The 13957-nt window shown below is 37.4% G+C and overlaps 2 protein-coding genes across 4 annotated transcripts in view; one reads left to right on the top strand and one right to left on the bottom strand.

The window, feature by feature from the left end:
- The window catches only part of tmem117 (transmembrane protein 117), a 58888-nt gene extending 57920 nt beyond the window's left edge, over positions 1–968 (top strand). For all 3 annotated transcript variants that reach the window (XM_082160691.1, XM_082160690.1, XM_082160692.1), the window contains one exon: positions 1–968. This exon is cut by the window's left edge and continues 1754 nt beyond it. The gene's annotated coding sequence lies outside the window, so the exon portion shown is untranslated.
- A 10323-nt stretch (positions 969–11291) lies between these two features.
- nell2a (neural EGFL like 2a) overlaps positions 11292–13957 on the bottom strand; it is a 123395-nt gene continuing 120729 nt past the window's right edge. The window contains exons 19-20 of the mRNA XM_082160652.1: positions 13098–13322; positions 11292–11731 (exon numbers count right to left, since the gene is read on the bottom strand). Coding sequence (XP_082016778.1) covers positions 11690–11731; positions 13098–13322 — 267 coding nt within the window. The 3' untranslated portion in view covers positions 11292–11689. The remainder of the gene's footprint in view (positions 11732–13097; positions 13323–13957) is intronic.

Genomic DNA, 13957 nt, shown 5'->3' with positions numbered 1-13957 from the left:
TCGTGCAGCTCTAAAACGAACCAATTCAAATCAATAACAAATACTCTTTGCGTATGTAATCCGTATGAAAGGTGCATTTTTCTATATATATTGCGGAGATGGCGAGTCAGCATCGGCAACCTCAACTGACTCAGAAAACACTATTTTATTAATAAATAATTCAAATTTATATTTTACGACACATTCATAATCATTACGATGTTTTGCGTCAAGCTTTATGTGTGCTCTTGAGCGTGGAATATGCTATATATTATGCCTATACACATATATTTAAGGCTCATTATGGTTCAGTACTCTCCTCAGTATATATTTAAGTAATTTAATGAATATTAAACGACTGCTAGTCGACTGTGAAGGTCGGGGGCAGCCCTACTAATGGGCTAGTTTTGAAACTCTTCCATGAGATTTCTATTTTTTTTATTGATATTTTCAGCGATCTTGCACATGGCACCAACTTTCTGAACTCAAACTTTCAAACGTTCCTCAAAGCGTCCCTCGAGGACGTGGGTCTATGGTGCTGGATGTTTGATTTTTTTGTACGTGTTTTTATGTGATTCGCCTGTGCCTACATGGATAAAATGCTGTCCTCACAGTGAACGCATGGCATGATGGTCATGAAAACACTTAATGAACAACACCTAAAGCTGTGCCTTCATGAACAAACCTGCGCGTGGGACGTTGCTTCATGTCTAATCGTTATCTGTTGAATTATTTATCAGTTATTTAAACACCAAACTGCTGTGCCACCAAATATATCTTCACATGCATGTGTTGGGAAATCTGATCGGACTGATTCAGCCAAAGTAATGCCATCTCAAACACTGATTGCTTTGTCTTTTATACTTGTGTTGTTTTGACATCTTGTTTTGACCATGTTCGTCCGGTGTGTTTTTTTTTTCTTCTCCTAAAATGTTTGGATGGTAAACATCCACATCAAACCCTGTTATCAATAAACGACCTTCTTTTGACACGCGGGTACCATGTTATTTCACAGGTTGCATGTTATCGGTGCAAATGGTTCTTCTCGTATCGAGACGCTTCAAAAGTGGCGACTGCTGGCGGTCCACTGTGACCTTGTTGCTAAGCAACCGCCGAGGGCCGGCCTGCATCCGGTGTCGATCCGGTTCTGCGGAGAGTGCCAATCAAACCCATTTATAGGAACATTGGGTAAACAGCCATTAGGCACCATTACGGGTCAAAACACAAGGGTTATAAAAGGATTCTTTCACTACAGGTGATTTATTAAAGCTTTCAGAATCTGCATGCAGCTCCATATGTGGCCACTCTCAGCGCTTCAAGTTTCTTTGAAAACATATTTCACTTAATAACAGATCCGATTATTTCTTTTTTATGTTTGTCGAATGCCTTTTTTAAAGTGTTGCGCTCTGAAATGATTATTCCCAATCTTTTCTTTACAATAGCTGTAAACCTGACATTTCTTGCTGCGTTTGTACGGCTTTCAATCTCCACACAACACAATTCTAATCTCCTGTTTCGGGAATCCGGACCTCGCTTGACTTTCACTGTTGTTGTGGATGATAAAACCTCAGTGTGTCACACACGATTCCTCACCATCCTTGACTGCAAATACGCCCCTAACTTTCAAGATTTGTGATTATGGAGAGAAATTAACTATTGATTTATTTGCAGTGCACAGACAGACATGCAATATTAGCATTACTGTATTAGCAAAGCAAAAGATAGTGGGGAAAATGACATAAATGAACCCCTGATAACCTACAGCTGAATGGTGCAAGTAACTCTCCTTTAGGAAAAGCTCACATGTGTTTCTCATGAAGAAAGCCCAACTATATGCCAAATAATATAAGGCATTTGTGGCAAAAGCTATTGTGTGTTTGCCGACAAAGACGTGCATCTTAAATGCTTTCTTCAGTTTCGAAATCATTTGATGTTTGGGAAATTGCACTAATGCAACAAATGAAGATTAATTTAATCACCTCATTTACATGCACAGCAAAATCCTTATTAATATTGGATTAATCGTAAACATGTTTTTCACAATAAAAGGAGCAGAAAAATACATTTTTATACAACAAAATGATACAAATAAATACAAATTCTGCTCACAATGTTACGAATCTCGTATGAAAAAAATAAAATAAATTCCCATGAAATTGGACTAATTTGACATAGGCTGTGCATTAATATGTGACTGAAATGCTTGTATTGAACTATTTAATACTCTACCAATGATGAATGTGCTATATGTTAAGTTTTGTGATCACTACAATATATGTCACGATTCGATACATATCACGATACTGAACTCACGATACGATATTATTGCGATACTCGAGACATATGATAAAAGGATAACAAAAAATTAACTGTTGATTAAAATGCGCATTTTTATATTACATTGTGTGTGTAAATGAATATTCTCGGACTTGGAAACCCAAAGCACAGGACAATAGAGACGCCAGAATAACAATATTCATGATTCTGAAGATGAGAAAACAGAATTATTGTAGACAAATATACTTGCACTCTTTCACTGACTAGATATATTTATAATAATGTCGGACACTTGGTAACATCAGACATCCGGCATTATCAGGACACACTAATATTCCCCCATTGCATTATTATACATTATATTCAACATCAACATTATATATAGTAGTTTAATGTAGAACTGACACTAAAACTCTGAAAACTTGCATTTTTCTCACACAGTAATTCTTATTTTCGGTGAGCTATACTATCCATGATACATTTTTGTATATATATTGTGCAATATATTGTGACACCCCTACAATATAGCCTAGTGTTGTTGTTTTCTCATTTTTTGTAACAGTGACTTTAAAATGTATATTTTAGGTATGGGAATGACATATTTTGAGTTTTGATACTTGTGGTCACTGGGCTAGTTTTGTTATGCAGACCTGGCAACCCTGAAAAGCACTGGTTTGGAACAACATGAAGAAGAGTAAGTAATATTTTTCATGAGCTTTTTGTTTTCAAACCAGAATATAAATATTTTTCGGACAATGCTGTGCATGCAAACACGGTTAGTGAGGATATCATTTGAAATTGAGATGTATATTCTGTGGTAAATGTAGTTGCTCGTCTGATTCTTCTCCGAGAGCCAGACGTCGACTTCATATGCACCGTGAACTTGAGATCTGGCAGAAAACCTTCAGCTCTTAAATTGAGTCGTGCTCGGTGAGACTGTTTCCAGCAGATCGCCTGTCATGTCAGGCCTTTCGAGATCACAGTCGGGAAAACTCAAACTCCTGACGTGTGCTGACAGAGATGGAAACCCTCCTCTGTCAGACTTCCATCACGACGGTTCCTGAGGCGCGACTGGGAATGTTACCCTGTCAGTTGTGGTGTTTCAGGACGAAGGGAAGCTTATAAATAGGAATTTCATCGCTAGACATGCGACAGGAGCGACACGGCAAATCCCCGTACGTAGCCAGTCAAAGTTTTTCCAGAGAAAACCCAGGAGCCTTAATTTCCCAGTCTCCTTCCGTTCGATTAGCTGTTCCGGAGAGAGAGAAACTGTCCATTTTTATCGAGTGTGCTGCAGGGAAAGTCAGGAGAATATCACACCGTCCTTGAGAAGCGCGTTAATGAGCGGCTACACGGCTAAAGCCCGTTAACGCTCCAACAGCGATATTACAAACTTGCGGAGAGAAATAAATAAATAAAAGTCGACGACGGTTTTTTCTCAACAGCAGCTGCAGACTGAAGATAACTTGAGCACGGACTTCAGGAGCTGATAAGAAATCACACACTTACTGTTTATTACGAGAAAAACTGAAGAACTTTCTCTCACAAGTTTCAAGACTGAGTAACTATCATCCTCGTGTGCAATCAGTCGATTTTTGGCTCCATCTGTTGAAAAAAGAGCTGAGGCCTGTTGCATAAGACTAGTACTGAAGGTTAGTCGCCTTTTCCCTTTAAAGTCTCCCTGTAGTCAATCATTTTATCACTTTAAACTCATCTTTGATCACCGAAATGACATATTTAAACGTTTTTTCCTTGAAAACAAATTCTTCATGACTTAAAATATCTTGAATGTAACTCGACACCCTTGCCTCATTTAGTATGCACAGAACATGCAAATGAGCCCCGCCTCCACTCACTCACTCAGCTCAGAGATCCACTGGTTGACGATCACACGTTGATCTGATTGGTTACAAGGTAGTTTGTGACGTCAGAAACACCAGCGATTTCAAAGCGTGTTTTTGAGACTGTCTTTGGTTCACTGCAGTTTTAAGGAGGAAATACTCAGCAATGGTGTCGACTTATGAATTTACACATGGTTTGTCTTAAAGCATATTAAAAACACCACATAGACACATAAACAACATTAAAAGCTGGATTTTCACCACAGGGGGACTTTAAGACTTTAAGGTCATATCTTTAAAGGAACAGTCGACCCAAAAATGAAAGTTCTGTCATTTACACCTCATGTTGTTCCACATGTTGTTTTCTGCAGAACACAAAAGAAGATATTTTTGAAGAATGTCGGGAAGCAAAACAACATTGGACACCATTGAAGAAATGTTCAATACAAATGAATTTGGTCTCACATTCCTCTCTCATTCAGTCCAAATGTTCTGCGTGCTTGATGCTAATTCAATTATGTAAGTCACTTTGAACAAAACGTGACTTATATTCTGGAAAACACAATATACTCAGGTCAGGCTAGTTCTTAAAACACAATTTTAAGATAATGGCTGTGTTTATGCAACTGGTCCATGGTCTAATCCAGCAAACCATGTGAGAATACACTCTGAAACATTTGTAAATGCACATGAAATGGACATTTTTTGCTGTTGTTTAACAAAACAGTCTCTATAACCAGGTTGTATGTAATAAATAATGCATAATACTGTAATTTACTGGTGTATGATTATCAAAAGAGTGTATCATTTACCATGTTTTACACCCCTGTCTCTGCAAGCATTGCCTAATTAATGTAATATAGGAACTTCGACTCACTAAAGCATTTACTTGCTAAAAAATGAATGTTTATCATTATCTAGTAACTACATACAAGTTGAATGTCTGACTTCATGTGTCATTCTGTATTTTTTTCAGGTTTGAAATGGACTTTATAGGCCTTGAGGACACTGAATGGGGGCGTGGTTTAGTGCTGTCACTCAAATGATGAGTGACATCTGCAGCCAATAGGATTCCTCTGAAGTGCTAAAACACTAGCGCATCCTGACATCATCAGTGTGCAGGCGTTAATAGCTAGCAGAAACAGTAATATCAGCTCCCCGTAGGTCGAGGCATCTGTCGCGGTGGGTTTTCCTCTCTGATAGTAAATTGGTCATTTAGAAGCCAGCTGGAATCAGGCCGGTGCATGCTGGGATTCCTCAGTCCCGAAGCTGGCCAAGCGCCACGTCCAGAGAGGAGCACGCTGGGCACATATGGCACCTGTGCCAAACCTGTCCCGAACACTGGAGGCGACTCGAGACCCGACACTGTGGTTCTCTGACGTCCGTGGAAATTACAGTCATTTCAGAACGATTCATGAGTCCTTTAGTTGGACACAGACCCCCGAATATGATCATCCTCGTGCAAGGACCCAATTTATACTGTGAAAAAGTAGTATAAATACATGTCAAATATTATTTAGAAAAAAGTGTGGTGTCTCCATAAAAAAAATCCCCTTTGACTTTCATTACATGGGAAAGAACAGCCATAATATAGAGCTATTCGCGTGTCAATCAAATTTTTTTTTTTTCAATGAAATGAATGTACTTTATTTTAGTTTGATAATGTTTTTATTTAATATTTTCTTATACTAAATTGTATTTACGCTGTATTTATAATCCATTTGTTAACTTTTTGAGCATAGACCTGAAAATTTAATTTCCAACTTAAGCTGTCGTAAATATTGAATGCTTTAGAGCACAGACTTAAATTTGATTTATTTTCAAAGACGAGACTTGGCAGATTATTGCTAAAATGAAAAAAGTTTAAAAAAAGTGAACTTAAAAAAAAGTACGAGAATTTTACGTGTATTGTTATGAAAAATGCACAAAAATACTTTTTTCAATTTATATATGAAATATATATTTTCAAAATCACGTTTTTACTCGAAAACTGCAAGAAAATCAAAGCCATAAATCTAAACAAGTTGTGTTCTAAAGTTGAGCTTGATATCTCAGTAAATGAGCTTTCAGTGAGAGTGTATTCGGCTGCAGTACCGAACGCTTCCACTAGAGGAAACTCGTCTCATTCATTTCCAAATCACTCATGTTTGACCGCGAGGAGCACAAGTGACAATTTTTGACAGGACCATTAAACCTGTTCCAATCATGTCCATGATTTTTGTGTGTATGTGTGTGTGTTCACATAGCAAGTACCAAAACCTTTACCAAGTTTCATAAATTTCAAAAATGACCTAAGAGCACCAGAGGGTTAATTGTGCTCCGCAGAATAAATTTAGAATTGAATTAATGTTGAATAAATCTCCATTTTAGTGTGAACTGCTCTTTTAAACTGCGTCTGAACAGCACAGCATCTCTTCAGTGCTCGTGTTGTGTTGCGGCCTCGACTCAAACTCGACTCCATGCATGAATTCTTGATCAAACGCAGCGGGAGAGTGTTTTTTGGACGCCGTCCCAAACCCTGAGCGCATAATCCACAGAAACGGCCCTATCAGCAGATCTGACCCGAAAGAGAAACACTGTGGTCAAGAAACTCAAGCTTTTACTGAGAAACAAGCAGTGCATGAATGTAATCCACCGTGGAAAAGAGCAAAGTGATTGATTGGTGTTCTGTGGAGGAATTGAATCGCATGTCACATGGCTGAAGCTCCGTGTGTAAATCTGTCCACATCATGCAGTAAAACTGAATTAGTTGACTTGTTTTCTTGGTAGATTGGTAAACCATAATTGAATAATCAAATCCAAACCTTCAGTTTCACTAGGCAGGAAATCGAACGGACAGAAGAAGTACAAACCTGCTTAGTATCGATGTTCATGTCAGAGATCTTTAATTATGAATCTACACTGCAGAAAAAATGATGTTCTGCCTTTAGTATTTCTGTCTTGTTTTCCAGTACATTCTTAAATCAAGATACATTTACTTGAGATGCAAAATGAGTCTTGTTTTATGACAAATATATAAAAAAAAAAAAAAGTTGTTTATACTAAAAAACAAGAAAATTAATCTTAATTAAAAGGGAAAACAAGATTATTTTTATGACCCCATAAGTCAATTAATATTTAGCGTTTTTTCAGTAAATAGAGTAAATATTAATAGAGATGTAAATAGAGATGAAATAGATGAATAGAGAATGAAATAGATGAATAGAGATGAAATAGATTAATAGAGATGAAATAGATGAATAGAGAATGAAATAGAGATGAAATAGATGAATAGAGATGAAATAGAGATGAAATAGATGAATAGAGATGAAATAGATGAATAGAGAATGAAATAGAGATGAAATAGATGAATAGAGAATGAAATAGAGATGAAATAGATGAATAGATGAATAGAGATGAAATAGAGATGAATAGAGATGAAATAGAGATGAAATAGATGAATAGAGAATGAAATAGAGATTGAATAGAGAATGAAATAGAGATGAAATAGATTAATAGAGAATGAAATAGAGATGAAATAGATTAATAGAGAATGAAATAGAGATGAAATAGATGAATAGAGATGAAATAGAGAAACAGTAAATAGAGATGCACAGATACAAAATTTCTCTGCCGATACCGATAGCCGATTATTTGTAATGATGATGAAAAAAAAATTTCTCCCAAATAATTCTGCAAACTATATAGGGAACGCTCTCATTTGTTACACTATAATATTAGAGGTTACCAACAGAGCTATTATATTCAACTGCTATTTATTTCCAGATATAATATTTACACTCAAATTAAAGCTGAAATGTTTGTATACAACTCAGTTGCACACAGTTTTCATAAACATTATTAAATACTGAGGAAGAACATCACTTTTTGCAGGATGATAGTGTTTTGAATTGTATATACATGAAACTACATTTCTTCGATTTGAAGAGCATTCGGTGTTGACCCGCTGGAGGACAGAAGCTACATCTGCCCTCTGATGACCTTGGATGACCTCTGATGACCTTTGACCCCTGGAAGATGCCGTTCAGGAGCACTTTAACCCGCCACAGGTGAAGATACACGTGAGACGAGGATCTGCTACCCAGTTCTTCTTATAAAACACATATAATGACTTCAATTTATGCACATAAAGAAGCGCCTAATAAATGCTCCAGCTTCAGTATCTCCTTTATTTTGTAAAACATAAATGTTTTCATTGCTGCAATAAGAGAAGAATATCCTCGCCCTGTTTAGTCGTGGTCAAGGAATTGAATCTTCCTCTCAAGATGGACCTTGTGCAGCGTCTTTGGCTTCAGGTTGAGGTCGTAACCATTCATAACCCATCACACACATGATTGTCCAATCAACAGACGGGACAACAGGTAACATCATGCATCATCTCTATCCTCAAATAAGTGATTAAATGATTAATCATGTTTCGTGCGGCCCAGAGTGTTTAAAACGTGAGGCTTAATACGATTGCTTAGTACTTAGTGTTCATTTCCTGCAGTCTCGCTTTATTGAATACTATCACACCACTATTTCTGACATATTGTTATATTTATATATTCATCTGGCAGAAAAAGTAAGAGTACAATGATATTGTTCAGAATAGCACCTTATAATACTCTTACTAGATTGTTAATATCATCACAAAATGTGAAATAATATCACACAGCTCTATATACAAAGTAGGAAAAGTGTGTGTGTGTGTAATATATATATATATTATATATTTCTGCAGTCTATTTAAAAATGTTCAATTAATTTGTATGAATTATTTAAAAGCGGTTTGAATGATTCAATGACTCGCTCATAAATACTTCACTTGTTTCATTACTGGATGAATCACCATTTTTGAACGAATCTCTTGAATAAATGATTCAATGACAAATACATTTTTATAACAGCCACTTGTCGCCACCTACTGGTGTAACGATGTATTGGAGACAATCGTTATCTAAAGCGTCATGTTGGTGATTTGCTCTATTTTTATCGCCAAACTATAAACTTTTATCCCAGCACTTCTGTGATCATTTAAATTATAGTTTCATACTGTCTCTATACATGAACGCAGATCTGACTGTTCGCTGTGATTGTCAAAAGTTTAATAGACATAAAGCCGAATCGCTGTCATTTAGTAACGAGAACGCGATCTTTTAACAATTAATCGTGCAACTCTAACTCACATAAAGCAATATATACTTTAAAGCATCGGTTCCCAACAGGGGGGTCGCGGCCCACAAGGGGGCCTCAGCGAGCTCTGTGGGGGGTCGCGTCGTATTTTGAATAGTTTTGAGCAATGAGCATTAAATAAAAGTCCTTAACTTTTTTCTGTTCAAAATTTACAAAATGTATATAATGAGCGAGTTCATCATAAATCCATTTTCCAATCCGTGTTTTTGTCTTATCCTGAATCACTATGGTACACCTATAATAAGTGATTACATTGGGACTATTTTACCCTGGTTCGGATCGCTGCCGCTGCGGAGTAGCCCAATACCTGCGTGACTCGTCATAGACGTACACAGAGAGAGAAGTAGTTCCGGCTACAATGTTCTTCCGAAAGACGCATTATTCTGTTAATAAACACAAGTTTATTATCGCTCGCTATAGCGCCAAAAGCCTAAAAAATAAAGCCTCACATTGATAAAGCCTCACAAATAATATGCAAGTATTGAGGCCCCAGACAGCAGTCATTTAGTAATAGCCTATATACTTTTTCCTACACACCAGTGTGAATATTTTTGTTATTGCATTTCAAATAGGGCCAGTTTATAGGCTACTCCTAGGCTTACGTTTTTAAATTACAAAGGGCCTACTGATGTTTTTGTTATTGTATTTTCAATATTATAGGCTATTATTTGTGCATAAACATATCTGGTTATAGTAAACATACCGTTTGCTTGAAAACAACATATTCTGTCATCCTTGCTGCAAACTTACAAGAGCGATAATATCATTAAATGTGAAGGGGGGCCCTAAAATATTTTCTTGGGAAAAAGGGGGTCTCAGACAATAAAAGGTTGGGAACCACTGCTTTAAAGCACATTGATTGTTTATATTGCTGCAAAATGTGAATTATATTATCACACAGCTGTATGTATAAAGTTGGATGTTTAGTACATCCAGCTTTGTCCGCATACATACAGCATACTCACATAAAGCGATGTATATTGTATAGCAAATATGTTTGTTTATTAAAACGAGGAGTGCAGAAAAGCGTTGCGCGGGGTGTAAAGTCCGTGTCCGGTACTCTTCGGATGTAGGAATAATTCGACTCATAAAAACGTATCAAGCCAAGGCACTCGAGAGTTTAAGTAAATGTATATAAAAAGCATGAATTAAATAAATAGTTTAAGTTTATTTATTTGTCATACTGTACATACAATTTGTACATTGAAATGCATTTGGTTGAGGCTCAGGCATTCATCAGTAGTGCAATATATACAATTCAATATAATAGATATTTACAGTAAAGTATATAAATATGCAAAACAAATATGTTTGTATGTAATAATGATGAAATAAAGGCTTTTTATACATTTACTTTAACTCTTGAGTGCCTTGGCTTGATACACTTTTATGTTGGTTGATAGTCAAGCAAATGAGCAGCAATTAGACGATAACACACACACACGCTAACACAATCATTCTCAAATTTAACTATTCAGTCAGACTTGGTTTGGAACGACGAAACTTTTCTTTAAATATGTATGAAACACAAGCAAAAAAAAAGTGATTATAATTTTATAATTGATTTGAGTTTTTAGCCATTAGCAATTTTAGCAGTTTTCCACAGAAGCTGACTGATATCTGAGTCACTGAAACACTTTCACACAGTGACCTGAAGGAAAGCGCAGTCCTGTTTCCCAAATGACCTCGTCACCCGCTGAATATTCATGAGCTCGCTCTGACGCCGATACTGGACACGCTGATGAATATTCATGCCATATTCAAAACATACAGGAAGAGGAAGCATTTGGATTCTGAAATCCGTTGAAGGGTGAGCGAAGTTTACGGGACGGTCGAGCGTGAATGCTGGGATATTTAAGCTGCTTGAGAGATTGCAGATAATGATGATGTCTCAGGTAGCAGAGAAGGTCACTATTTAATTAGCACACTCGCTGATCACCTCGTAAGACGGCTTTAGCTGAGCGACACGTTCGGGAGACGTAGCGCGCCGCTGGGGAAAATGAAAGGTCAACGCATCCATAAATGGAAATGGAGATATTTTATTCACCGTAAGACAAGAACAAGCCATATAATAATTTAAAATCTAGACAGAAAACAGACACAGAAAAGCTAATCGAAAAAAGAAACACAAAATAGCGTCGAACTTCCATATCCAGGCAAAAGAGAGATACGATAAGATTTACTTACTAGCTAAAGTTTCTACAATCCTGTGATCATCAAAGAGATAAAAATGAAAGAATGTTTTATTCTTTAAACATCCAGTGTGGTCATGCCGGTGCTCGTGTTTCTCGTCGTGGGTTTATAGTCCTTGATTGTGCAGAAATGGCCTCCTCCGGTCTGATATTACACACCTTTCATATTTGGCATAACGTCGGGGAGGGTCGTGTGAGACTGTACAGGTGCTGTGAGTCGAGCCACTAAAGACACATGGGATCCACTGAGCAACAGATGTGTCCGTTCTGGAGGAGAGACGAGGGAAATACATCACATACTGGAAATACAACTATAAATCAGACTGTGCATCTGATCATCTAATTGAGTGTTATTGTTTTCTAAATAATAATACAAAACTATAATATAAAAGTATATGGGTAACACTTAACAATAAGGTTCATTAGTTAACTACATTAGTTAGCATGAACTAATAATGAACTGCACTTATACAGCAATTATTAGTCTTTGTTAATGTTGATTTCAACATTCACTAATACATTATTAAAGTCTTATACCATGGTCTGGGTGAATACTCAATTCTGATTGGCTGCAGGGTGTCCATTAAAAAGTGATAGAGGACACCTAGTAAATAAACCGTCAGGCGTAACCAGGGAAACCAAGTTATTGTTTGTAAAAACTTTAGATTTCGATTGTAAAACTAATTAAAATATAAACTAATGTTTTAAAAATGTGTTGTTTGGCAAGTGACCATGGTATAAGCAGGTTAATGCCCTTCGAGGTGTCCATTGTCAGGTATTAATGGACTTCAGCGTGTTGGACGGTTCACGCCTCGCCGTCGTCCTTTAATACCTGACAATGGACACCTTGTCGGGCATTAACCCTTACTTGATGCACTGTGAACTAACTTGAACAAACAACGAACAGCTGGATTTTTATAAATACAGTAACAAATGTATCATTAAATGTAACGATCACACAAAGAGACATGTTTGTTTGATCACATGTTTGTTTGTGTAGTTGTAATTGTTTTGTTTGTATGTACAGTCAAACCAAACTTTATTCACACACCTTCAACATTTCTCACATTATCACAGTTTATTCACTATAGTTTAGAAAATGGTACTAAAATATGAGCAGAACTTTTGACTGGTTTTGTCCGTCCTTCTGTTAGACTGTCTCACACATGAATTATGTTGAATATCTGTCAGCTGTTAAATTTAACTACACAATTAGATAATACCAGTTTAGCTCAACCAGTGACCAAGCAATGCTTCATTTTGTTCAGTCTGTGTGTAAAAAGAGCATTAGCAATTAAAGAGAAAACACTTCAGCAAAACATGATCAGCTCAAAGTGTCTGAATCATTTATGGTCTCAAATGTCACTGGTAGTCACTGTATGAAGAGTTATTGGGTACAATATGTCACAGTTTACTTTATTTTGCTCTCCTCACTTACATAAATGAACTATAATGTCCTGAACACACTAGTGAAATATATAAAAAAATTATATCTGGTGTCTGAATAATGTTTGGTTTGACTGTACATCCCTGTCTCTTTGTTTGTTTGTTTGCATGTCATGTTTTTTGCTTATTTGTATATTTGATCATGTCTCTCTGCACAAGTGTGTGTTTTTTTGTTTGCTGTAAGTACCTTGCACTGGCACAGTGTGCACTCCGTGCCGTGTTTGACCCAGGACGAGCCGCTGAAGCGCGTGATCCCGTGTTCGTCATCGCAGGTCTTGGTGATGTCGTTGCGGATGGCGTGAGCCTGGCACGGGTCCGAGACGCAGCGCGGGCAACACTCGCCCTCGGGAACCAGCGTGAACTCGCAGTCCGCCGGCGGGCAGGACAGGGGCCAGCAGTCCACTTCACCCTGCTGAAAACACCAGAGAAACCAACAATACTTCACCCTGCTGAAAACACCAGAGAAACCAACAATACTTCACCCTGCTGAAAACACCAGAGAAACCAACAATACTTCACCCTGCTGAAAACACCAGAGAAACCAACAATACTTCACCCTGCTGAAAACACCAGAGAAACTAACAATACTTCACCCTGCTGAAAACACCAGAGAAACCAACAATACTTCACCCTGCTGAAAACACCAGAGAAACCAACAATACTTCACCCTGCTGAAAACACCCAGAGAAACCAACAATACTTCACCCTGCTGAAAACACCAGAGAAACCAACAATACTTCACCCTGCTGAAAACACCAGAGAAACCAACAATACTTCACCCTGCTGAAAACACCAGAGAAACCAACAATACTTCACCCTGCTGAAAACACCAGAGAAACCAACAATACTTCACCCTGCTGAAAACACCAGAGAAACCAACAATACTTCACCCAGCTGAAAACACCCAGAGAAACCAACAATACTTCACCCAGCTGAAAACACCCAGAGAAACCAACAATACTTCACCCTGCTGAAAACACCCAGAGAAACCAACAATACTTCACCCTGCTGAAAACACCCAGAGAAACCAACAATACTTCACCCTGC

This window comes from Leuciscus leuciscus (genome assembly GCF_965113295.1).
Source record: "Leuciscus leuciscus genome assembly, chromosome: 25".
Taxonomy (NCBI): Eukaryota; Metazoa; Chordata; class Actinopteri; order Cypriniformes; family Leuciscidae; genus Leuciscus; species Leuciscus leuciscus.
The sequence above is the reverse complement of the archived record's forward strand: the minus strand, read 5'-3'. Positions and strand labels throughout refer to the sequence as shown.